We start from the raw sequence: 24,051 nt of genomic DNA on the forward strand, positions 1-24,051 counted from the left end.
CAAACTTCTAATTTGTGTTCCTTTCGTAACATTAAGGGACAAAAGTCCTCCTCTTCCTCATCTAAACCAGATCAAACCAGATCTTCTTGGAAATCCAATCAGCCCTGTAATAAGGGAAAACAAAACAAAAAGCCTTCTGCTGACTCTAAATCAGCATGAAGGTTCCGCCCCAGATTCCTGTGGGGGGCAGGCTTTCTCTTTTTAGTCAAGCCTGGATACGCAATGTCCCAGACCCTTGGGCGGTGGACATAGTATATCAGTGTTACAGAATAGGATTCAAGTCTTGCCCTCCAAGGGGCAGATTTTTCCTGTCAAGACTATCCTCAAACCAAATAAAGACGCAAGCCTTCTTAAACTGTGTAAAAGACCTATACTCTCTAGGAGTTATTGTTCCTGTCCCTGTAGCAGAGCAGGGTCTAGGATTCTACATAAATCTGTATGTGGTTTCCAAAATGGAGGGAACTTTTCTTCCTAATGGGAAAGAGTCCACAGCCGCATTCATTACTTATGGGAAATAAGAACCTGGCCACCAGGCAAAGACCCACCAGCCAAAAGGCATAAATACTCCTCCCACTTCCCCTATCCCCCAGTCATTCTTTCTCTTTTGTCCCAGGAGGGTAGCAGAGATGTGTCAGAAGTTTTCTTTAAAATTATTTTATTTTTATTTTCATATGTCTCTTATGGAGGGTGCAACCATTCGAAATGGGACAGGAGTTTTAAGTAGTCCTGTCAGTCCCTAGAGGAGGGCCTGGGTGAATGTGAGAGTGCGGAGATGAAGTGGGAGCTTTCCCTGTGACACCATCCCGACTCTTATTCACAACTCCGTTTTCAGCACTTGGCGTTGCCGAACTTCGTTTTCGCTACATGCTGTCTTCTCTCAAGTCCATGACGGAGGCAATGCTCGCTGAGGCACCTTTTGCTCCGATCTGGGAATCACGGGATAATTCTTCCTTAGGGTGGATAGTGAACGGGTAAGAGTTTATTTTTATCATGTTTCTTATGTGATTCAACCTTCTTGTGTATGTGCATAGGGGCTCTGTGGCTGAGACACATGCCTATGTGGCACATATTAGCTTGCTCTTTCGGTTGTGGTTTACACGGCCTGGAACTATACCTTCTGGTTATGACTATTTTATTCAGACTTGCTTAACTTTTTTTGTGGGCCTGGGTTTTGCCGCCCTTTAGGGGAGCACTTTTTGGAATTTTGTGGGGCATCTGGTGGCCGGGCGCGTTTCTACTCTTAGGTGGGGCTTCTTCCCCTTCTGCATTCCTGACTGTGTGGCGACGGTGGAAAGAGTCTGCTCCTCTGAGGTCTGGTCATAGGAGGTGGTGAGTGCTCCCAGCCATTGATGTTGGGTGCCAGTCGCTTTTTTCCAATATCTGTTTTCTCTTGTACAGTCTTAAGCCATGGAGGTTTCCAATGCCGGGATTATTTTTATATCCGATTCCAAATCCTCCTCGGATGAGGATTGTAATTCTGAGAGGCCCTCGGATGAGGACCGTAATTTGGCCCTGTTGTCGCAAGTCTGCCAATCTTGTCTCTCATGCCTGGATAGTTTACCAGGTCCCTCGGGCTTGGGGGACCCTGGGCCTTCTGAGCCATCGGCCTCTGGGTGTTCTCCTCGGGAGGTGCCTTCCCACTCGCATACTCCTTTTACTTTTGAGGTCCCCAATGTTACTGATCTCTCCGCACAGGGTGGATTGTTTCCCCCGGAGTTGGCCGGGCATTTGCATTTTAATATCTTAATGGCGCTCGTTCAATTGCAGGACCCTGAAGTTTCCTTGCATTTATGTGCCTGTCTGTCTATTCTGGGCGTTCAGACCGTGAATGGCACTATAATATTCCCCCCGGGGGTGTTTGTTCCCCCTTGCTGCTGTTTTCGATTGTGCAGCTGCGTGTCCTATTAAGACGAACTTTTGATTTATTTGGGGGATCATTCCCTTTATGGTTTGTATTGGTTCTCACAAGGTTCTTCGAGATAGGCTAGTGGGGATGTGTCTCTCCCCTGTCGGTCTACTGTGAGCTTTCTCAGTCTTTTTTTCTTGAGGTTACGGTTTCCGTTTGGCAGTTCCTGCGGAAACATAATTCCTTCTGGGCAGATGCCTGCGGGTGCCTTTGTTTTTTCCTTTATCCGGTTCGGATTACTTTTCTTTCTGTTTCCCTATGGGGATTCTGGGATTGCTTGATTCAAGTTCTTCTACGGAAGTTCTCAGATTTTTTCAGAAGTTTTGAGTGTGACTTGTTACTTGTGAGTGACGCATGTTGGGACTGGCTGGTACGGCGGGACCTACTGCTTGTTCAGCTATTTGTTTTTTAAAATGAAAACCCCCCCCACTATTCTTCTGGACCTTTGGGTCTGGATGTCGGAAGCGCTTGGACTGATCTGTGTCAGTCCGCACCCGACCTCGCTACCAGTGGTGTCCCACCGTGTCCCTTCGCGTCCCTGATCTGAGGGGTGGGGTCCTTACTTATGGAGCGGTTATGCCCTTTTCAGCTACTGTTGATGGTTCTCCTTGAGTCTTTGCCATCATGTAGTTTAGGCTATTGTGCGGAGGGGGCTAATGTCCTTTACCTCCGACCCCTGGGAGCTTTTAGGCTCTGATTGGCTTTTGGATATCACTGGCGTCCTGGTGGTCTATCGCCCCTTGGGGGTTTGGGCCCGTGATGGGCTCGGTCGGTGCTACTGGTTAAGGGTTTTTCCCTTATGGACTTGTGCTGCGGGTGTCGTTCGCAGTATCTATTGTGTCATCTTGGATTTGCTTTGAGGTTTCTTTTCCTCATTGAGATAGCCTACCTCTGGTCGGCTTGGGGCCTGTTGCCTTGGGTGTTGACATATGGAAGTCTGGTTTCCTCCTTTTATGATTCCATCATGGATCTCAGGGGAGTGTCTAGTGTTGGAGCAGTCTAGCTCTTTGTCCTATCTGTATCTTCCTGTTATGCCCCTAGGATTGGGGTTGGGTCAGGACGGGTCCTATTGTCTCCCTTTTAAGGAGTCTAGGGTAATTTCGGTTTGATACCTCGGTGAAGGATGGGCTCTGGGCTTTCTTGTAAGGGGGTTCCTTTTCCCATTCCTCTTTCGCATCTAGGACTAATTCTAGCACGGTTTGTCATCTGTCCCCGTTGTCTCTGCCATCTGCAGACTTGTTCACGGCGCATGGGTTAGACTTGTTCACGGCGCATGGGTTAGACTTGTTCACGGCGCATGGGTTAGACTTGTTGGTCGCCTTGTTGCTTGTGTTAAGGTGGCTTGGGCGTTTGCTCTCAGTCTTGGTCTTTTTGTTGGGTTCTGAGAGGTCTAGTTTCCTTTCGGTCCTAGGATTTGCGCTGTTCACTCAACACTTTGGGCGTTCTGTGCCTGTGCAATCATTTTGTTGATTAGTTGGGTGTCCTAGGGACACGTGCTCCCTGTCTTGCGGTCTTTCCTGAGGGACTCTTGTCTCTCTTATATCAATGCAGAGTAAGCGGAAGCTTTACTGTTGGGAAACAGCTGCAGTCATTTTTCTTTGTCTGCTGGTAAGCTATTGAGCCCAGGTGGCTTGGTGGTTAGCTTGCCTGTCTAGCAGGTTTCAGTCCCTGAGTTTTTACTTGGCTGTGATTATTTGCTATTTTCTGTCTGTTTCCTGCAGGCTTGCCCTTAGGGGTTGTGTTCTCAGGTTTCAGGTTTTTTTTCCTGGGATCTGGTCGCTTTTCTCAAGCATGCTGGGTGGTTCTTCCCTTACGTTTGTGTAAGGGATGGTTTCTATTGGTCAACTAATTTGACCTACGGTTAGTTTTACTACCCAGCTTGCGGAGGGTTGCTGTTGTCTACAGGGCAACTGTTGTTCCTTGAACGCTAGCATGCACGTTGAGGTTCCTTGTGAGGTGTTTTTTCGGAACCCTTGGGGGCAGTTGGATCCTTAGGATCTCCTTGCTCAAGAAGTTGATTTAGGAAGGATGTTCCGCTATTCTGCAGTTTATAGTGGCTTAGTGTTGGTCTGCGCTGTTTCAGTTGCGCAGGAGCGGGATGTTTTGTATCAGTTTTTGGATGGGGGCTCTTCTCTGGTTTTTATCATCTTTTTTCTGTCTCTCTCCTTGAGTTTTTCTCTGGCTACGGAAATTTTTCCTTGCTGAGACGTCCTAAGTTTCTTGTGGTCTGGGGTGTGGGACTCAGTCTGTTTTCACCTGCTCTCTGGGGTGAGGGGTTTTCCTTCACGCCCTTGTTTATTTGGTGACGTATGTCCCTGTTGTCTTGCTGTTTTGGAGTTTGCTGGTTTTGAGATTCGTTTGTTTCTCTCTGGTCCCTTCCGGACTTTTCATATAGTCTGTGCAGGCGTAGCCTACTGAGTGGCTTAGGGTTGTCTCCTTGGCACCCTGGGCAGTGTTCCTCCTTCTGTCTTGTATCTTCCCTTTGGGAATTTTTAGTCGGGGTCCCTCACTTGATTAAGGGGCCGTGGCAGGGTTGGTTCCCCTGTCAGATGCTGTCCTGGAGGTGGGTGCTCTTGGTGGGCCCACTCGTGGTTCTATCTAGGTTCTTTGGACTGTTGGTAGATTTGTGTCTCTGGGACCACTTTTTGCAAAATGTTTTTCGTTCCCTGTTTCGGACGAATTGGGACTTTGTGTTTCTTGGAAATCTGTTTTTAGGTGGGTGCCTTTATTGGTCCGCCTCTTACCCTCCCGTTTTGGCATTCTATGTCCTCTTTGGCTTGGGTACAAATTTTCCATAAGTAATGAATGCGGCTGTGGACTCTTTCCCATTAGGAAGAAAAACATAAATTATGCTTACCTGATAGTTTCCTTTTCTTCCGTGGGAAAGAGTCCACAGCCCCCTGCCCGTTTTTTGAGGCGTTGTTGTTTTTATCTTCTGGCACCCTTTCACCTTGATGCTTCTTTCATTGTTCCTTGTTCCTCGGTTGAATGACTGGGGGATAGGGGAAGTGGGAGGAGTATTTATGCCTTTTGGCTCGTGGGTCTTTCCCTCCTCCTGGTGGCCAGGTTCTTATTTCCCATAAGTAATGAATGCGGCTGTGGACTCTTTCCCACGGAAGAAAAGAAAATTATCAGGTAAGCATAATTTTATATTTTTCGGGCCATTTTAGACTTCAAGTGTCTAAACAAATTCCTCAGGGTTCCATTCTCCCTGTAATACAGGAAGGTCAGTTTATTACGACCATAGACCTGAAGGACGCATACCTTCATGTTCCCATAAACAGGGAACACCATCAGTATCTGAGGTTTGCTTTTCTAGACAAACACTTTCAATGTGTTGCACTTCCATTTGGTCTGGCCACGGCTCACAGAATATTCACATAGTTTCTGGGGGCACTATTGGCTGTGATCAGATCCCAGGAAATTGCTGTGGCGCCGTATCTGGACGACATCTTGGTTCAGGCGTCATCTTTTCAACTAGCCCAATCTCATACAGAGATGTTGTTGTCTTTTCTACGTTCCCATGGGTGGAAGATGAAAATGGAAAAGCGTTCTCTTGTTCCATATACCAAAGTGTGTTTCCTAGAGACTATAATAGATTCCCTGTCCATGAAGATTTTTCTGATGGAGGTCAGAAAAGACAAGATTCTTGCTTCCTGCACTTCTCTCCAGTCTTCCTTTCGTCCACCTGTGGCCCAATGCATGGAGGTGATTGGACTGATGTTGGCATCCATGGACGACATTCCTTTTGCTCGGTTCCATCTACGACCGCTGCAGCTTTGTATGCTCTGTCAATGGAACGGAGATCATACGGATTTAACTCTAAGGATAAATCTACACCCTCTGACAAGAGACTCTCTCTCGTGGTGGGTGTTACAGGAACATCTGTCTCGGGGCACTTGCTTTTTGAGACCTTCCTGGGAAATTGTGAATATGGACGCCAGCCTGTCAGGCTGGGGTGCTGTTTGGGGCCCTCTAAAAGCTCAGAGCCTGTGGTCTCGGGAGGAGTCCTCTCTTCCCATAAACATCTTGGAATTGAGAGCTATCTTCAATGCCCTATTAGCGTGGCCTCAACTAACGTGGGTCTGGTTTATAAGATTTCAATCGGACAACATCACCTCAGTGGCTTAACCCTCGGGGGGGGGGGGGGGGTTTCCAGAGTTGGATCTGATGGTGTCCTGCTAAAAGCCAAGGTTCCAAAGTATGGTTCAAGGTCAAGAGATCCTCAGGCTGTTCTGATAGATGCTCTAGCGGTTCCTTGGAGGTTTTCTCTGGCTTATCTGTTTCCTCTGTTTGCTCTCCTTCCACGAGTCCTCACTTGTATCAAACATGAGAGAGCATCAGTGATTCTAATAGCTCCTGCATGGCCTTGCAATATCTGGTTCGCGGATCTGGTGAGGATGTCATCTCTACCTCCTTGGAGGTTACCTCTGAGGAAAGACCTTCTCCTTCAGGGTCCTTTTCACCATCCAAACCTAGATTCTCTGAAGCTAATTGCTTGGAGATTTAACGCCTAGTTCTGTCTATCTAAGCATGTTTTTTCTGACTGTCATTGAAACTATGATTCAGGCTCAAAAACTGGTTACTCACCAGATTTACCAGAAGATATGGCGTAAATATCTTTATTGGTGTGTCCTTTCTTCAGGATAGACTGGATAAGGGTTTTATCGGTCAGTTCTCTAACGGGTCAGATTTCAGCGTTATCTGTCCTTTTGCACAAACGTCTGGCAGATATACCAGATGTTGAAGAATTTGTACATGCCCTGGTTAGAATCAGGCCTGTGTTTAAACCTGTTGCTTCTCTATGGAGCCTTAATTTAGTTCTTAAAGTTTTACAGCAGGCTCTGTTCGAGCCTATGCATGTTGTTGATATAAAACTGTTATCCTGGAAGGTTTTGTTTCTCTTCTCTTTCAGCTCTGCAGTGTGATTCTCCTTACCTTATTTTTCATGCTGAAAAGGCGGTCCTTCGTACTAAATTGGGGTTTCTTCCTAAGGTAGTATCGGATTGAAACATTAATTAGGAAATTGTTGTTCCTTCTCTTTGTCCTAATCCTTCTTCTCAAAAGGAACGTCTCTTGCATAACTTGGATGTTGTGCGGGCTCTAAACTTTTACTTACAAGCTACTAAAGATTTTCGGCCATCTTCTTCCCTGTTTTCTCTGGTGGGCGTGGACTGGGAGGGGTTGTTTTTGGAGTCAATAGCGGCTCTGTTTAACTCGCATTCTATTTTGTTGAGATTGATATACAGGCATTTAGTGACATATACTGCACTCTCACATGCTAAGAGGGATTTGATTTTTACCCACTACGCTTTTGAATGATACTATGAATTGTAGTTTAATTATGTATCCCGTTGCCATACAGATTTGGAGACTATACACACTTAAATTTTTGTTTTGAAGACAGGGATCTATCGCTACATTGTTGCGATCTTTAATACATTGTTATATAAGACACTAGTGATCAACATCCGGCTCTCATATATTTAGAGAGACTGATAAGCCCTCACTACGTATTATGTGAACTTTGAGACAATGTATGTTTGAATGGTGTTTTAAGCTATAGGGATTCAGTTAGAAATCAGCTGACTGGGTTCAATCTCAGCAGTACGCAGGCAGGAGGAGGCCTTTGAGCGCTTAGTCTGCTATGTATGAATGATTGCCAACACCCTTATCCCTATTAACTTCTATACTCCTGACAGCCCCTACCCAGGCCACACAGCCCCTTAGCTTTGTTTTTAATTAATGTTGGATTATATGCAATTATGACCAATTAGAAGTGGTAGTGATATACCCACACATATATATATATATATATATATATATATATATATATATATATATATATATATATATATATATATATACAACTTTTGGTAATATTGTTAGTCTGTATATAAGTTCAATAAAGTGTTAAGTCTTTTAAAGTTATTATGATATACTGCTTGGCTTAAATGCCACAAATCCTTTAATCCCCCTAACCCCTATTATTTTTCTCTGGAAAACGTAAGGGTCAGAAGGCTACTTCTACTACTCTGTTTCTATGGTTGAGAAGTTTGATTAGTTTGGCTTATGAGACTGCTGGACAGCAGCCTCCTGAGAGAATTATGGCTCATTTCACTAGGGCTGTGTCTTCATCTTGGGCTTTAAAAAATGATGCTTCTTTAGAACAGATTTGCAAGGTGGCAACATGGACCTCTCTGCATACTTTTTCCAAATTCTACAAATTTGAAACTTTTGCCTTGGCCGAGGCTTCTTTTGGGAGAAAGGTTCTTCAAGCGGTGGTGCCTTCTGTTTAGGTCCTCCTGCCTTTTTCTCCCTCCCTGTTCATTCCGTGTCCTTGAGTATTGGTTCCCACTAGTAATTGGAATGATGTAGTGGACTCTCCATGTCATAGGAAAGAAAACAAAATTTATGCTTACCTGATAAATTTCTTTTTGGACATGTAGAGTCCACGACCCTGCCCTCTTAATTATAATTCGGCAGTTTTTTGTGTAAACTTCAGGCATCTTTTCATCCTTGTGTTTCTTCCTTTTCCATTTCCTTTGGCTGAATGACTGGGGGTTATGGGTAAGGCAGTTGCACTTAACAGCTTTGCTGGGGTGCTCTTTGCCTCCTGCTGCTGGCCAGGAGTTGAAATATCCCACTAGTAATTGGAATAACGTCGCAGACTCTCCATGTCCGGAAATAAATTTATCAGGTAAGCATAAATTTTGGGTTTTTTTGTTTAGTTTTTTGTTTTTCTTCATAAATGGAAAGCGTCCACAGCTGCATTCATTACTTTTGGGAATTCAGAACCTGGCCACCAGGAGGAGGCAAAGACACCCCAGCCAAAGTTTCAAATACTCCTCCCACTTCCCTCATCCCCCAGTCCTTCTTTACCTTTTGTCCAAGGAGTTTGGCAGAGAAGTGTCAGAAGTTTCGATAGTCTCTTATGGAGGGTAGTACTCTTCAGCATGGGACTGGAGTTTTAAGTAGTCGTGTCAGCCTCTCAATGAGAGCATGGGTGAAAGTTAGAGTCCGGAGATGCAGGGGGAGAGTCTTTCTGCGAAACCATCCCGACTCATAGTAACAGCTCCACAAGCAATCAGTGTTGACGAGTTTCGCTGCCTGCTTTTTTCTCTCAAGTCCATGGCAGAGGCGACGCTTGAAGGGCCGTGTTCCTGTTCCACGGCGTAGATTCCGGTAAGGTCGTTTCATTTTACTTTCATCATGGATGTATTGTAATTTCAACTGTTTATCCGAGAGGGGCTACAACCTTTCGGGGATAACTTTAACATAGGGCCTCAGTGAGGCTCCTTTTTGTATCTAGGAATCAAGGGTTAATATCTCCTGAGGGGATTATTGAACATATAGATATATATAGCTACTATATATATATATATATATATATATATATATATATATATATATATATATATATATATATATATATATATATATATATATATATATATATATATATATATATATACCCCTCCCGATGCTTACCGGGCCCTGGACAGGTCCGGTTAAAACTTACCGGGCCTTGAGGACACTTAGGTTGAGAACCACTGTCCTAGGGGGTTCTCCTTGGGAGTGCCTATTTTGGAGGACGGATTGGGTTGGCACCCGAGCTCTGTTGAGGTGGGTGAGTCACCCCTTTTTCTTTCCATTTCCTGGGGGCTTATAGTTGGGGTCTTTCTGTCCCCCTGTCTATCAGACATGTCACTTGGGCTGGTCTGGTGTTGGAGCAGGATCTGAGATCTGTTGCTCTGCTATTTCGTCCTCGCAGCATTCAAGGTACAATAAGCCTTTTTGAGATTTCTCCCTTCTCCACATTAAAGATTTGTGGGAAAGACTTGCGGCTCTTAGCCTGCAACGTTATCCGCTGTTTAGTGGATACTTAGCAATCTGAGGGATCCTATCTTCAGCTACTTTCTACTTGCACTGCAAGTATTTAAGTTTCAGAGTCATTTTTAGATGACTGCAGCGTGCAGTGTTTTTGCTTCAGGTGTTGTTCATCAGACCTTTCTGAGCTTGCTGCACAATGTTTCGTTCTAAATATTTTGGTATTCTGAGATACCTTTTTGCGACTTGGGGACCTTCGTCTTCAGTTGCTCCTAGAGTGTGGTTGCACTGTGTTAGAGGAAGATCCTCTCTCTGTTTCAGGCTGCCGGCCTTATCCCGTGGTTTCTGTATTTTTGGTTTCTGGGCGTTGCCTCCCCTTGTTTCTATGAGACTGGTTGGGTCTCTGTTAGCCTGACCCGGTTTCTCTGGTTTTTGCTCTGTGTTTTTATTTTGGACTCGTTGTGCCCTTTTTAGTTTTTTTTTTTTTTTTTTTCTGGAAGTTCCGTATGCTAGCTGGAAGCTAGCTCAGCATGCTAATGCACTGTGGCAACTCTGCACTGTAGCAAACCGAGGGTTGCAAGTTTGATCCCCGGCAAGGTCTACTCGACCTTTCCTCCTTTCAAGGTTGATAAAATGAGCAGCGCCTTGAGTACCTTATGGGGGATTAGCCGCGCTTTACAAGTACAATCACGTTTTCTCTGTGCCTTTTCTTCTTTGTGGAATAATACGGTAGTTTGTTCCTTTCTTTAGTAAGTGGTGTGTTGTTTGGAGGCCGACTGCTGGGGACGGTGTCTCTTGGAGGCTGTTGACTCAGTCGAGTCTAGTTCCTGCGGTCCCTAGCAAGGCTATGGACGATCTGCGGGTCAGTGTCCTTGGGCTTTTTCTTTCTTTCAAAGTTGTTCTCTGCTTCGGACGAAGCAGGATTTTGTTGGGTAGGGGTTTTCAGGCCTGATGCCCTCAGAATGGGCCGCCTCTTGTACCCTCCCGTTTTTGCATTCAGTGTCCTCTATAACTTGGGTATTGTTTTCCCAAAAGTAATGAATGCAGATTTGGACTCTTTCTATTTATGAAGATAAACTTAAATTATGCTAACCTGATGATTTTCTTTTCTTCAGATGGAAAGAGTCGACAGCTCCCCACCCGTATTTTTTCTGTGGGGCGTCTGTTATTTTTGTTCTTCTGGCACCTTTTTACCCTGATGTTTCTTCTACTGTTCCTTGTTCCTCGGTGGAATGACTGGGGGATGAGGGAAGTGGGAGGAGTATTTAAGCCTTTGGCTGGGGTGTCTTTGCCTCCTCCTGGTGGCCAGGTTCTGAATTCCCAAAAGTAATGAATGCAGCTGTGGACTCTTTCCATCTAAAGAAAATAAAATTATCAGATAAGCATAATTTAAGTTTTTGCGTTTTTTTGTTGTTGTTGCAAATATTAGTTCATTAATTAAACAAACTAAAAATACAACATTCATTTGTTTTGTTTATTCCTATCAATAATATCGGGAAGCAAATTAACCAACAAAGGAAAAAATTGACAAATGGAAAAATGTTGTATTTGTTCATTAACCCCTAGACACCGTTAGGACGGCAGGGCGCATCCTACCTTTTTTGGTGTCCTGCACCTTCCTCCCTTTAGGCAATGAGAAATCCAACTGGGAGGCATACTTAGCATCATAGGCAGTCCCCCCATGATCCATTCCCGGCCTTGTAATCACATGATCGCATTGCCAATTTAGCTTTTCAAGCAAATTTCAAGCAAACATTGGAACTTTGTTCCGATGTTAAATACTTGCTCCAGGCATGAAGGGGTTAAAGGGCTATTATAGTGAGAAAATCACATGCTCTGATTTGTTAGAGCATGTACATTTTATCACTAGCGACCCTGCAACCCTATGTATTTAACACGTAAAGGGGTTACACATAGGTAAAGTATTGCTTGGAGCTGCAGAACACTGCTGATCCTGAACAGAAAACTGCCTCTGATCAAATCAGACGCGCTAGTTGCACGACATAACTGTGCCACTAGATCTGCTGATTGCAAAAATACGGTGATCAGTTCTTCTGGTATACAAACACTGCAGCTCTCAGCAGACATGTGACTAATAGTATTAGATTTACTTTTGCTATCTCACTCATTCTTTCTATGCTAATTGTCTGTTATTCATCAATATTTTGTTGTTTGGTTCCAGAATGGGTTCAGCTCGCACCAACACTGTTTTCCAAATTTATCCCTAACATTCTGCCCCCGGCTATGGAATCAGAGCTCCAGGATTATGCGGCACAAGATCAGAAGCTACAGCGGGAACTGATGCAAAATGGATTCAACAGGTTGGTTGTTAATTTTTATCATTGTGAATCTGACTAATAAGCAACAATTCAAACTTGCAATAATCTTAAAACTATAAAAAACTATTAATGGTGTTTACAATGATAGTTTAGTACACAAGTGTCCTATTGAAGTAGAATTCTTTACATCTGGCATATTAGGCAGCTACTTGAGGGAAGGTAGAAACTGCTCAATTGTGTTTATTTGACTCATCCCCTTTTTAATATTATAGTTTCTATGTTTGAAGCAGCATTTTCTGGAGCTCTAACTCCTAGTTACGGTTTTACAGAATTAAATAGTTTTTTTCGTGGATAAAGAAAAATATTCTCACTATAGGAGTTTCATTAAGGGTTCACAGTACTTGCTCTGCTGCAGCAAGGCTGTGCAGCACAGTCCCTGCCATCAGGGAGTTCTTACCGCACGACCTGAGTTTCGCTCTCTGTGTGGTGGAAACTTTTATAATGTAGATTCCTGCATAATTGACATAAGTACAGAGAAAGTGAGAAGCTTTAGTGTCAGTGGGGAGTCTCCCATTCCCGAACCTGATAGCTGAGCTCTGGAACTTCAGACAGTGTTCTGCCCTGGTTGTATAATCATCACCTTAGTTAGCGTGTGCTGTAGTAATGCACACACATTGTGTCCTCCCTATCAGAGAGCATTTTCATACACTCATTGCTTTATGTGGTTGTATTTTTCTCCAGGAGGCAGGTTTACCATGTTTTTCTCTTGGTGGATTCCTGTTATCCCACACTGCTGCCACCACCGGAACCTTGTCACCTTCAGCTTAATTTTCTGAGACTACTCATCACATTTTATTTATAATGCCCAGGGACAGTTTGTTCCTCAGTGCTATCCCTTTTATCTCTGTCATTCCCCCAATAAAACACCAAGGAGTATGAGACTCTGTTTCAAGAATGGGGTTTACACCCCTGTCATTAGTAGTCAATTGTCATTTTTATGTAAATAACCTACCTAATGTATTTACTGTATGGGGGAAAGTGTCTGCTAAGGTGCCCCTATCCCCTAAATACTGCATACAATACAAATACTTGCAATACCCCTCACATGAAAGAGCAGATTGCCCATCATCAAATTGGTTGTCATGTCCCTTTTAAATATGGCAATCACCTGTACACTTGGTGCCTTTTACAGTCCTCTGAGTTGTAAAAGGGACCATTTCACCCTAAATATGCACTAACACAAGGCAAGTCAACTTCTTTTTTAAAAGGTGAAGCCACTCTTTCAAAGGAGGGGTCACATGCCCAGGTAGTTATCTACTGACCACTTGTTTATCACCTGCCATAACCATAAGCATATGGGGCAATATCAGGGGAGTTATATCCCCTATGTTGCTCCCCCCCCAAAAAAAATCTTGAGACCCCTTATTTGAAAGCAGTGGTCCTGTGTCCTCCTGCTGTCAGCTGATTGACATAACAATGACAAATACCTCTAAACTTTGGTTCTATTTTTGTGATTTTTATGCTTCTTAATGGACCTTTCTTGCCTCTCACCTAACAACATATCATAATATCGCACATTTGAAAGAATTAGGTTTCACAATTCAAATAAGGGGTATCATGTCCTTATAGCTATGAAGTCATTGATATGGTAAGACTAATAACAGTAACCACTAGCCTCATTTATTTGTACTGTTGATATTAAGGCAAACATTTGTCTGAACTAATAAAAAAATGTAATGATAGAATGTAAAAAAAGGGGTGTTGTTTTGGGAAATTCTATATTTCATGACTTTTGGTATAGCTATTTCATGTTTTGTTTAGTTTGTTTGTTTTTATATTTTCTTCTGTTATGTGTGATCAGTCCACGGGTCATCATTACTTCTGGGATATTATCTGCTCCCCTACAGGAAGTGCAAGAGGATTCACCCAGCAGAGTTGCTATATAGCTCCTCCCCTCTACGTCACCTCCAGTCATTCTCTTGCACCCAAAGACTAGATAGGAGGTGTGAGAGGACTATGGTGATTATACTTAGTTTTTATAACTTCAATCAAAAGTTTGTTATTTTACAATAGCACCGGAGCGTGTTATTACTTCTCTGGCAGAGTTTGAAGAAGAATCTACCAGAGTTTTTCTTATGATTTTAACCGGAGTAGTTAAGATCATATTGCTGTTTCTCGGCCATCTGAGGGAGGTAAAAGCTTCAGATCAGGGGACAGCGGGCAGTTGAATCTGCATTGAGGTATGTAGCAGTTTTTATTTTCTGAATGGAATTGATGAGAAAATCCTGCCATACCGTTATAATGACATGTATGTATACTCTACACTTCAGTATTCTGGGGATGGTATTTCACCGGAATTACTCTGTAAAAGTACATTAAACCTTTTAATAGGTATTTAATTCATGTTAAACGTTTTTGCTGGAATGTAGAATCGTTTGCATTTCTGAGGTACTGAGTGAATAAATATTTGGGCATTATTTTTTCCACTTGGCATTTTGCTTGTTTTGATTATGACAGTTTCGTTTCTCTCTCACTGCTGTGTGTGAGGGGGAGGGGCCGTTTTTGGCGCTCTTTGCTACGCATCAAAAATTTCCAGTCAGTTACAGTCTAATTTTCGTCCCTTTCGGAATTTCAAAGCAGGTGCAGCATCAACTTCCACTACACCAAAACAGGAAGGAGCTGTTGCTCGTTACAGACAAGGCTGGAAACCTAACCAGTCCTGGAATAAGGGCAAGCAGGCCAGAAAACCTGCTGCTGCCCCTAAGACAGCATGAACCGAGGGCCCCCGATCCGGAACCGGATCTAGTGGGGGGCAGACTCTCTCTCTTCGCCCAGGCTTGGGCAAGAGATGTCCAGGATCCCTGGGCGCTAGAGATCATATCTCAGGGATACCTTCTAGACTTCAAATTATCTCCCCCAAGAGGGAGATTTCATCTGTCAAGGTTGTCAACAAACCAAATAAAGAAAGACGCGTTTCTACGCTGTGTACAAGATCTATTATTAATGGGAGTGATCCATCCGGTTCCGCGGTCGGAACAAGGACAAGGGTTTTACTCAAACCTGTTTGTGGTTCCCAAAAAAGAGGGAACTTTCAGGCCAATCTTGGATTTAAAGATCCTAAACAAATTCCTAAGAGTTCCATCGTTCAAAATGGAAACTATTCGGACAATCTTACCCATGATCCAAAAGGGTCAGTACATGACCACAGTGGATTTAAAGGATGCTTACCTTCACATACCGATTCAAAAAGATCATTACCGGTATCTAAGGTTTGCCTTCTTAGACAGGCATTACCAGTTTGTAGCCCTTCCATTCGGATTGGCTACGGCTCCAAGAATCTTCACAAAGGTTCTGGGTGCTCTTCTAGCGGTTCTGAGACCGCGAGGAATTTCGGTAGCTCCGTACCTAGACGACATTCTGATACAAGCTTCAAGCTTTCAAACTGCCAAGTCTCATACAGAGTTAGTTCTGGCATTTCTAAGGTCGCATGGATGGAAAGTGAACGAAAAGAAGAGTTCTCTCTTGCCTCTCACAAGAGTTCCATTCTTGGGGACTCTTATAGATTCTGTAGAAGTGAAGATTTATCTGACAGAAGACAGATTAACAAAGCTTCTAAATACATGCCGTGTCCTTCATTCCATTCAACTCCCGTCAGTAGCTCAATGCATGGAGGTGGTCGGCTTAATGGTAGCAGCAATGGACATAGTACCCTTTGCACGCCTACATCTCAGACCGCTGCAATTGTGCATGCTGAGTCAGTGGAATGGGGATTTCTCAGATTTGTCCCCCACTCTGAATCTGGATCAAGAGACCAGAAACTCTCTTCTATGGTGGCTTTCTCGGCCACATCTGTCCAGGGGGATGCCGTTCAGCAGGCCGGACTGGACAATTGTAACAACAGACGCCAGCCTTCTAGGTTGGGGCGCTGTCTGGAATTCTCTGAAGGCTCAGGGACAATGGAGTCAGGAGGAAAGTCTCCTGCCAATAAACATTCTGGAATTGAGAGCAGTTCTCAATGCCCTTCTAGCTTGGCCCCAGTTAAAGACTCGGGGGTTCATCAGGTTTCAGTCGGACAACATCACGACTGTAGCTTACATCAACCATCAGGGAGGGACAAGAAGCTCCCTAGCAATGATGGAAGTATCAAAGATAATTCGCTGGGCAGAGTCTCACTCTTGCCACCTGTCAGCAATCCACATCCCGGGAGTGGAGAACTGGGAGGCGGATTTCTTGAGTCGCCAGACTCTTCATCCGGGGGAGTGGGAACTTCATCCGGAGGTCTTTGCCCAAATACTTCGACGTTGGGGCAAACCAGAGATAGATCTCATGGCGTCTCGCCAGAACGCCAAACTTCCTCGCTACGGATCCAGATCCAGGGATCCGGGAGCGGTTCTGATAGATGCTTTGACAGCACCTTGGAACTTCAGGATGGCTTATGTGTTTCCACCCTTCCCGCTGCTTCCTCGATTGATTGCCAAAATCAAACAGGAGAGAGCATCAGTGATTCTAATAGCGCCTGCATGGCCGCGCAGGACTTGGTATGCAGATCTAGTGGACATGTCATCCTGTCCGCCTTGGTCTCTACCTCTAAGACAGGACCTTCTGATTCAGGGTCCATTCAAACATCAAAGTCTAACTTCTCTGAAGCTGACTGCTTGGAAATTGAACGCTTGATTTTATCAAAACGTGGTTTTTCTGAGTCGGTTATTGATACCCTGATACAGGCTAGGAAGCCTGTTACCAGAAAGATTTACCATAAAATATGGCGTAAATACCTATACTGGTGTGAATCCAAAGGTTACTCCTGGAGTAAGGTTAGGATTCCTAGGATATTGTCTTTTCTACAAGAAGGTTTAGAAAAGGGTTTATCGGCTAGCTCATTAAAGGGACAGATCTCAGCTCTGTCCATCTTGTTACACAGGCGTCTGTCAGAAAATTCAGACATCCAGGCCTTTTGTCAGGCTTTAGCTAGGATCAAGCCTGTGTTTAAAACTGTTGCTCCGCCATGGAGTTTAAACTTAGTTCTTAACGTTTTACAGGGTGTTCCGTTTGAACCCCTTCATTCCATTGATATAAAATTGTTATCTTGGAAAGTTCTATTTTTAATGGCTATTTCCTCGGCTCGAAGAGTCTCTGAGTTATCAGCCCTACATTGTGATTCTCCTTATCTGATCTTTCACTCAGACAAGGTAGTTCTGCGTACTAAACCTGGGTTCTTACCTAAGGTTGTCTCTAACAGGAACATCAATCAAGAGATTGTTGTTCCATCTTTGTGTCCAAATCCTTCTTCAAAGAAGGAACGTCTTCTACACAATCTGGATGTAGTTCGTGCCCTCAAGTTCTACTTGCAGGCAACTAAAGATTTTCGCCAAACTTCTTCCCTGTTTGTCGTTTATTCTGGACAGAGGAGAGGTCAAAAAGCTTCTGCTACCTCTCTCTCTTTTTGGCTTCGTAGCATAATACGTTTAGCCTATGAGACTGCTGGACAGCAGCCTCCTGAAAGAATTACAGCTCATTCCACTAGAGCTGTGGCTTCCACTTGGGCCTTTAAGAATGAGGCCTCTGTTGAACAGATTTGCAAGGCTGCAACTTGGTCTTCGCTTCATACTTTTTCCAAATTTTACAAATTTGACACTTTTGCTTCTTCGGAGGCTATTTTTGGGAGAAAGGTTCTTCAGGCAGTGGTTCCTTCTGTATAATGAGCCTGCCTATCCCTCCCGTCATCCGTGTACTTTTGCTTTGGTATTGGTATCCCAGAAGTAATGATGACCCGTGGACTGATCACACATAACAGAAGAAAACATAATTTATGCTTACCTGATAAATTCCTTTCTTCTGTTGTGTGATCAGTCCACGGCCCGCCCTGTTTTGTAAGGCAGGTACATATTTTTTAAATTATAATTCAGTCACCACTACACCCTTGGCTTCTCCTTTCTCGTTGGTCTTTGGTCGAATGACTGGAGGTGACGTAGAGGGGAGGAGCTATATAGCAACTCTGCTGGGTGAATCCTCTTGCACTTCCTGTAGGGGAGCAGATAATATCCCAGAAGTAATGATGACCCGTGGACTGATCACACAACAGAAGAAAGGAATTTATCAGGTAAGCATAAATTATGTTTTTTAGCTGTCCTGGGTGATGGTGGACATTGATAAGATCATACGTACTGTTTCAAAATGGGTTAAACTACCCCTATGGGAATTCAACATTTTGTGTAATTTTAAATGTATGTAATATTTGTATGTTAGATACTTCATACCTACTCATTTTCTGCATAAATTGCAAGATTTTGAATAGTGACAAAAATAATTGTTCTCTCTTTTTTTTTTTTTTAGTTTCTAATTGTCAATTTATATTTTAATCATAAAGTATAAAACAATTCATTGTGCTGTTTGGGAAGGTGAACTGATGCTAAATGTGGGACAGTAAAATGTGTATTTAAAGTATTTTGGTAATAATGACTCCGATGCTGCTGTTTACTTTGAACAATACAGAAAATGACACAAATATATATATTTTTTTTGCATTTAATATGGTGGAGTTTTCTCATATTATGATATTTCTGCTAACTAAAGTTATTTTCTAAAAATGCTTGACTGAAAAAGATGAGGTATAATTTGAGTGGTTACCTCACAGAAAAAAGTTCAAATTTATGTGTAAATGCAGTGAGGGCCGAACAACTAAAAACATCTCTAGAGCAGGGGTGTAAAATCGGCTCAGTGGCAAAAGGGTTAAATTAGACCGGTTATCGTTTCTTAAATTTGCCTATCCAGTTTCTGTTGCCAGAGTAATTATAACCCAATCATAATTGTATGCAGATAGATTCTTGTGATAAATGTTTCTGGGTAGTTAGCTGCATCAATGCCAGCATGCTCTGTTTCAGTCTAATTAAAGTATTGCGTTCTGGAATAGACAGGACACCTCTCTTCTAAGTCACCCCCTTATTAAGGATCTCTTGAAGAAACGTGCGCTTTCTCCTTGGGTGCACAGATCATTGAACAAAGCTTAGTTTATTTAAAGTACCTTGTACAAAACATCAATCATTGAGATAAAAATGTTACACGTCTGTCTGTAGATAGTTTTTCATATTCTTAGCTGTGTCTGCTGACGAGTATTAATGAGCTTTGTGTGCCAAATATCACCCTTCTAGAAAATAACCTTTTCTCCTACATTGGTGTATCCGGTCCACGGCTTCATCCCTATTTGTGGGATATTCTCAATCCCTACAGGAAGTGGCAAAGAGAGCACACAGCAGAGCTGTCCATATAGCTCCCCTCAGGCTCCGCCCCCCCCAGTCATTCTCTTTGCCGCTCTAACTAGTAGCATCTCCACGGGGGTGGTAAAGAGTATGTGGTGTTAGTTGTAGTTTTTTATTTCTTCTATCAAGAGTTTGTTATTTTAAAATAGTGCCGGCTTGTACTATTTACTCTGAAGCAGAAAGTGATGAAGATTTCTGCTGAGAGGAATATGATTTTAGCACCAGTAACTAAAATCCATTGCTGTTCCCACGCAGGACTGTTGAATACCAGAGAACATCAGTTGGGGGGAACAGTTTGCAGGCTTAACTGCTTCAGGTATGATCAGTCATTTTTCTAACAAGACCAAGTAATGCTAGAAGACTGTCAGAAATCCCCTCAGGGATAGGCAAGCCATTTTTCTTAGACTCTGTATAAAATGATGGCTTATATTAAGGGCTCTATACTGGTTGACACTATTGTGGGCTTAATCGATTGCTTTTTAGCATGTTTTCAGTATGAATAAGGTGTTTGTTAAGACTTTGAAACACTTATGGGGTTTAATATTGCGCCTGGCACTTATTTGGACACCTAATCTAGTCTGAAAGGCCCCTCCACTCTGGAATGAAGAGGGAGGAGGCCTCATTTTCGCGCCTCAATTGCGCAGTTGTTTTGACTAGGCAGTTCATGCAGCTTCACGTGGGGAGTCCAGAGACATCAGAAAGGACTTCAGAGAGGCTTATTTCCTACTTAAATAATCCCTAAGGAAGGTAAAAGCCACAGTAGAGGCTGTGGCATTGTACTGTAGTGTTTTTAACCGGTTAACTGCTGTTATTAGCTCCGGTTTGGGCATTAAGGGGTTAATTGTTCTGAAAATTTGTGTGCAATCTTTTCAAAGCATTAAGACACTGTGGTGATTCAAGTTCTCCAACAGCAGAAAAATTACGTATGTGGAAAGAGCAAGCTAATTTTCATCTCACCAATATCTAAGATCTAATGTTTACCTTCATATGTTTGTAATTCCTATGCACATACTCATGTGGAGTTGTTATACTTTACTCTGTTTTGTTTGTCTCAATAAAAAAATATTCAATAAGACACTGTGGTGAAAATTTCATTAAAATCGGATGTTTATTTGATGGTTTTTTGATGTTTCAGTAATAATGTGTGCACTTTTATTATTTAAAGACACAGTAACGTTTTTGTCAAAAATAATTTTTATTGCATTGAAGTTCTGTCTAAGTCTGTCAAACATGTCTAACCCTTCAGATAGCCTATGTTCTGTATGTCCAAAGGCCAAGGTGGTTCCCCCATTAAATTTATGTGTGAAGTGTGCCATAGCGTCCAAACAGCTTAAGGACCGTACAATCACGCTTAAAGATGTAGCCCAAGATGATTCTTTAGCTGAAAGTAGTGAGGATAGCCCGCTATCCCCTCCTTCTGTGTCAACACCAGCTATGCCCGCGCAAGCGATGCCCAGTACATCTAGCGCACCAATTGCTATTACTATGCAACAGTTAGCAGCAGTAATGGATAATTCTCTCACAGCATTTTTATCCAAACTGCCAGCTTTTCCAAGGAAGCGTGATTGCTCAGTTTTAAATACAGAAAATGAGCAAGCAGACGCAGAGGATAATTTATCTGTAGTGCCCTCACATCAATCTGACTTGGCGGTGAGGGAGGGCCTGTCTGAGGGAGAAATTTCTGACACAGGAAAAGTTTCTCAGCAGGCAGAGCCTGATACCATAGCATTTAAATTTAAGCTAGAACACCTCCGCGCCCTACTTAAGGAGGTCCTAGCTACACTTGATGATTGTGACCCTTTGGTGGTCCCAGAAAAATTGTGTAAAATTGACAAATTCTTAGAGGTCCCAGTACACACTGATGCGTTTCCGATACCTAAGAGGGTGGCGGATATCGGGACTAAGGAGTGGGAGAAGCCAGGTGTACCTTTTTGTTCCCCCTCCTATATTTAAGAAAATATTCCCAATTGTTGACCCCAGAAGGGACGCGTGGCAGACGGTCCCTAAGGTAGAGGGGGCAGTTTCAAAGCTAGCTAAGCGCACGACTATACCAATAGAAGACGGTTGCGCTTTCAAAGATCCTATGGATAAAAAATTAGAAGGTTTACTTAAGAAAATTTTTGTTCAACAAGGTTTTCTTCTTCAACCAATTTCTTGCATTATTCCTGTAACCACTGCAGCGGCTTTTTGGTTTGAGGAACTAGAAAACTCGCTCCAGAAGGAGACTTCTTATGATGAAGTCATGGACAGAATTCACGCCCTGAAGTTGGCTAATTCTTTCATTACAGATGCCGCTTTGCAGTTAGCTAAATTAGCGGCGAAAAATTCTGGTTTCGCAATCGTGGCGCGCAGAGCGCTTTGGCTAAAATCTTGGTTTGTGGATGTGTCGTCCAAAACAAAATTGCTTAATATTTCTTTCAAGGGTAAGACACTATTCGGGCCAAAGTTGAAAGAAATTATTTCAGATATCACTGGGGGAAAGGGCCATGCCCTTCCACAGGATAGACCTTTCAAAGCTAAAAATAAGTCTAATTTCGTTCCTTTCGCAATTTCAGGAACGGACCTGCTTCTACCTCTACAGCCACTAGGCAAGAGGGTAATGCATCCCAGCCCAAACCAGCATGGAAACCATTGCAAGGCTGGAACAAGGGTAAACAGGCCAAGAAGCCTGCTGCTGCTACCAAGACAGCATGAAGGGGTAGCCCCCGATCCGGGACCGGATCTAGTAGGGGGCAGACTTTCTCTCTTTGCTCAGGCTTGGGCAAGAGATGTTCCGGACCCCTGGGCACTAGAAATTGTCTCTCAGGGGTATCTTCTAGAGATCAAGGATTTTCCTCCAAAGGGAAGGTTCCACATGTCTAGCTTATCTTTAGACCAGATAAAGAGACAGGCATTCTTACATTGCGTAGAAGACCTTTTAAAAATGGGAGTGATACACCCAGTTCCAACAGCAGAACAAGGACTGGGTTTTTACTCAAACCTGTTTGTAGTTCCCAAAAAGGAAGGAACTTTCATGCCAATTCTGGATTTAAAAATCCTAAACAAATTCCTCAGAGTTCCATCATTCAAAATGGAAACCATTCGGACAATTTTACCAATGATCCAGGAGGGTCAATATATGACTACCGTGGACTTAAAGGATGCGTACCTGCATATTCCTATCCACAAAGATCACCATCAGTTCCTAAGGTTCGCCTTTCTGGACAAGCATTACCAGTTTGTGGCTCTTCCCTTCGGATTGGCCACTGCTCTCTTTCTGACGGAGGTCAGGAAGTTAAAACTTTTGAACACTTGTCGAGTTCTTCAATCCATTCCTCAACCCTCCATAGTTCAGTGCATGGAGGTAATAGGACTAATGGTGGCGGCAATGGACGTGGTTCCCTTTGCTCGAATCCATTTAAGACCACTGCAACTGTGCATGCTCAAACAGTGGGATGGGGATTATGCAGATTTATCTCCCCAGATACAAATGGACCAGAAAACCAGAGACTCTCTCCTCTGGTGGTTGTCTCAGGATCACCTGTCTCAGGGAATGAGTTTCCGCAGACTGGAGTGGATCATTGTCACGACCGAAGCCAGCCTCTTAGGCTGGGGTGCGGTCTGGGAGTCCCTGAAAGCTCAGGGTCTTTGGTCTCGGGAAGAATCTCTTTTCCCGATAAACATTTTGGAATTGAGAGCGATATTCAATGCGCTCCAGGCATGGCCTCAACTAGCGGAGGCCAAATTAATCAGATTTCAGTCGGACAACATGACGACTGTAGCGTACATCAATCATCAGGGAGGAACAAAGAGTTCCCTGGCGATGAGGGAGGTATCCAAGATCATCAAATGGGCAGAGGACCACTCCTGCCATCTATCAGCAATTCACATCCCAGGGGTGGACAACTGGGAAGCGGATTATCTGAGTCGTCAGACTTTCCATCCGGGGGAGTGGGAACTTCACCCGGAGGTTTTTGCCCAGTTAACTCAACTATGGGGCCTTACAGATCTGGATCTGATGGCGTCACGTCGGAACTCCAAAGTTCCACGTTACGGGTCCAGGTCCAGGGATCCCAAGGCGACATTGGTAGATGCCTTAGTGGTGCCTTGGTCGTTCAATCTAGCTTATGTCTTTCCACCGTTTCCTCTTCTCCCCCGGCTAGTAGCCAGGATCAAACAGGAGAAGGCTTCGGTAATTCTAATAGCTCCTGCGTAGCCACGCAGGACTTGGTATGCAGACCTGGTGAATATGTCATCGGTTCCACCATGGAAGCTACCTTTGAGGCAGGACCTTCTAATCCAAGGTCCATTCGAACATCCAAACCTAGTTTCTCTGCAACTGACTGCTTGGAGATTGAACGCTTGATTCTAGCTATGCGTGGGTTTTCGGAATCAGTTATAGATACTCTGATCCAGGCTAGAAAGCCTGTCACCAGGAAAATTTATCATAAGATATGGCGGAAATATCTTTGCTGGTGCGAATCCAAGGGTTACTCATGGAGTAAGATTAGGATTCCAAGGATACTATCTTTTCTCCAAGAAGGATTGGAGAAAGGTCTCTCAGCTAGTTCCTTATAAGGACAGATATCTGCCCTGTCTGTTTTGTTGCACAAGCGTCTGGCAGCTGTGCCAGATGTTCAGGCGTTTGTACAGGCGTTGGTCAGAATCAAGCCTGTTTACAGACCTGTGGCTCCTCCATGGAGTCTAAATTTAGTTCTTTCAGTTCTTCAAGGGGTTCCGTTTGAACCTCTACATTCCATAGATATTAAGTTACTATCTTGGAAAGTTTTGTTTTTGGTAG

General features: G+C 43.6%; 1 protein-coding gene across 3 annotated transcripts in view; it reads left to right on the plus strand.

The window, feature by feature from the left end:
- CACUL1 (CDK2 associated cullin domain 1) overlaps nt 1-24,051 on the plus strand; it is a 170,166-nt gene that overhangs the window by 90,357 nt on the left and 55,758 nt on the right. For all 3 annotated transcript variants that reach the window (XM_053692673.1, XM_053692672.1, XM_053692674.1), the window contains one exon: nt 11,919-12,057. In XM_053692673.1, the coding sequence (XP_053548648.1) occupies nt 11,919-12,057 (139 nt within the window). The remainder of the gene's footprint in view (nt 1-11,918; nt 12,058-24,051) is intronic.

This window comes from Bombina bombina, chromosome 9 (genome assembly GCF_027579735.1).
Source record: "Bombina bombina isolate aBomBom1 chromosome 9, aBomBom1.pri, whole genome shotgun sequence".
Lineage (NCBI taxonomy): Eukaryota > Metazoa > Chordata > Amphibia > Anura > Bombinatoridae > Bombina > Bombina bombina.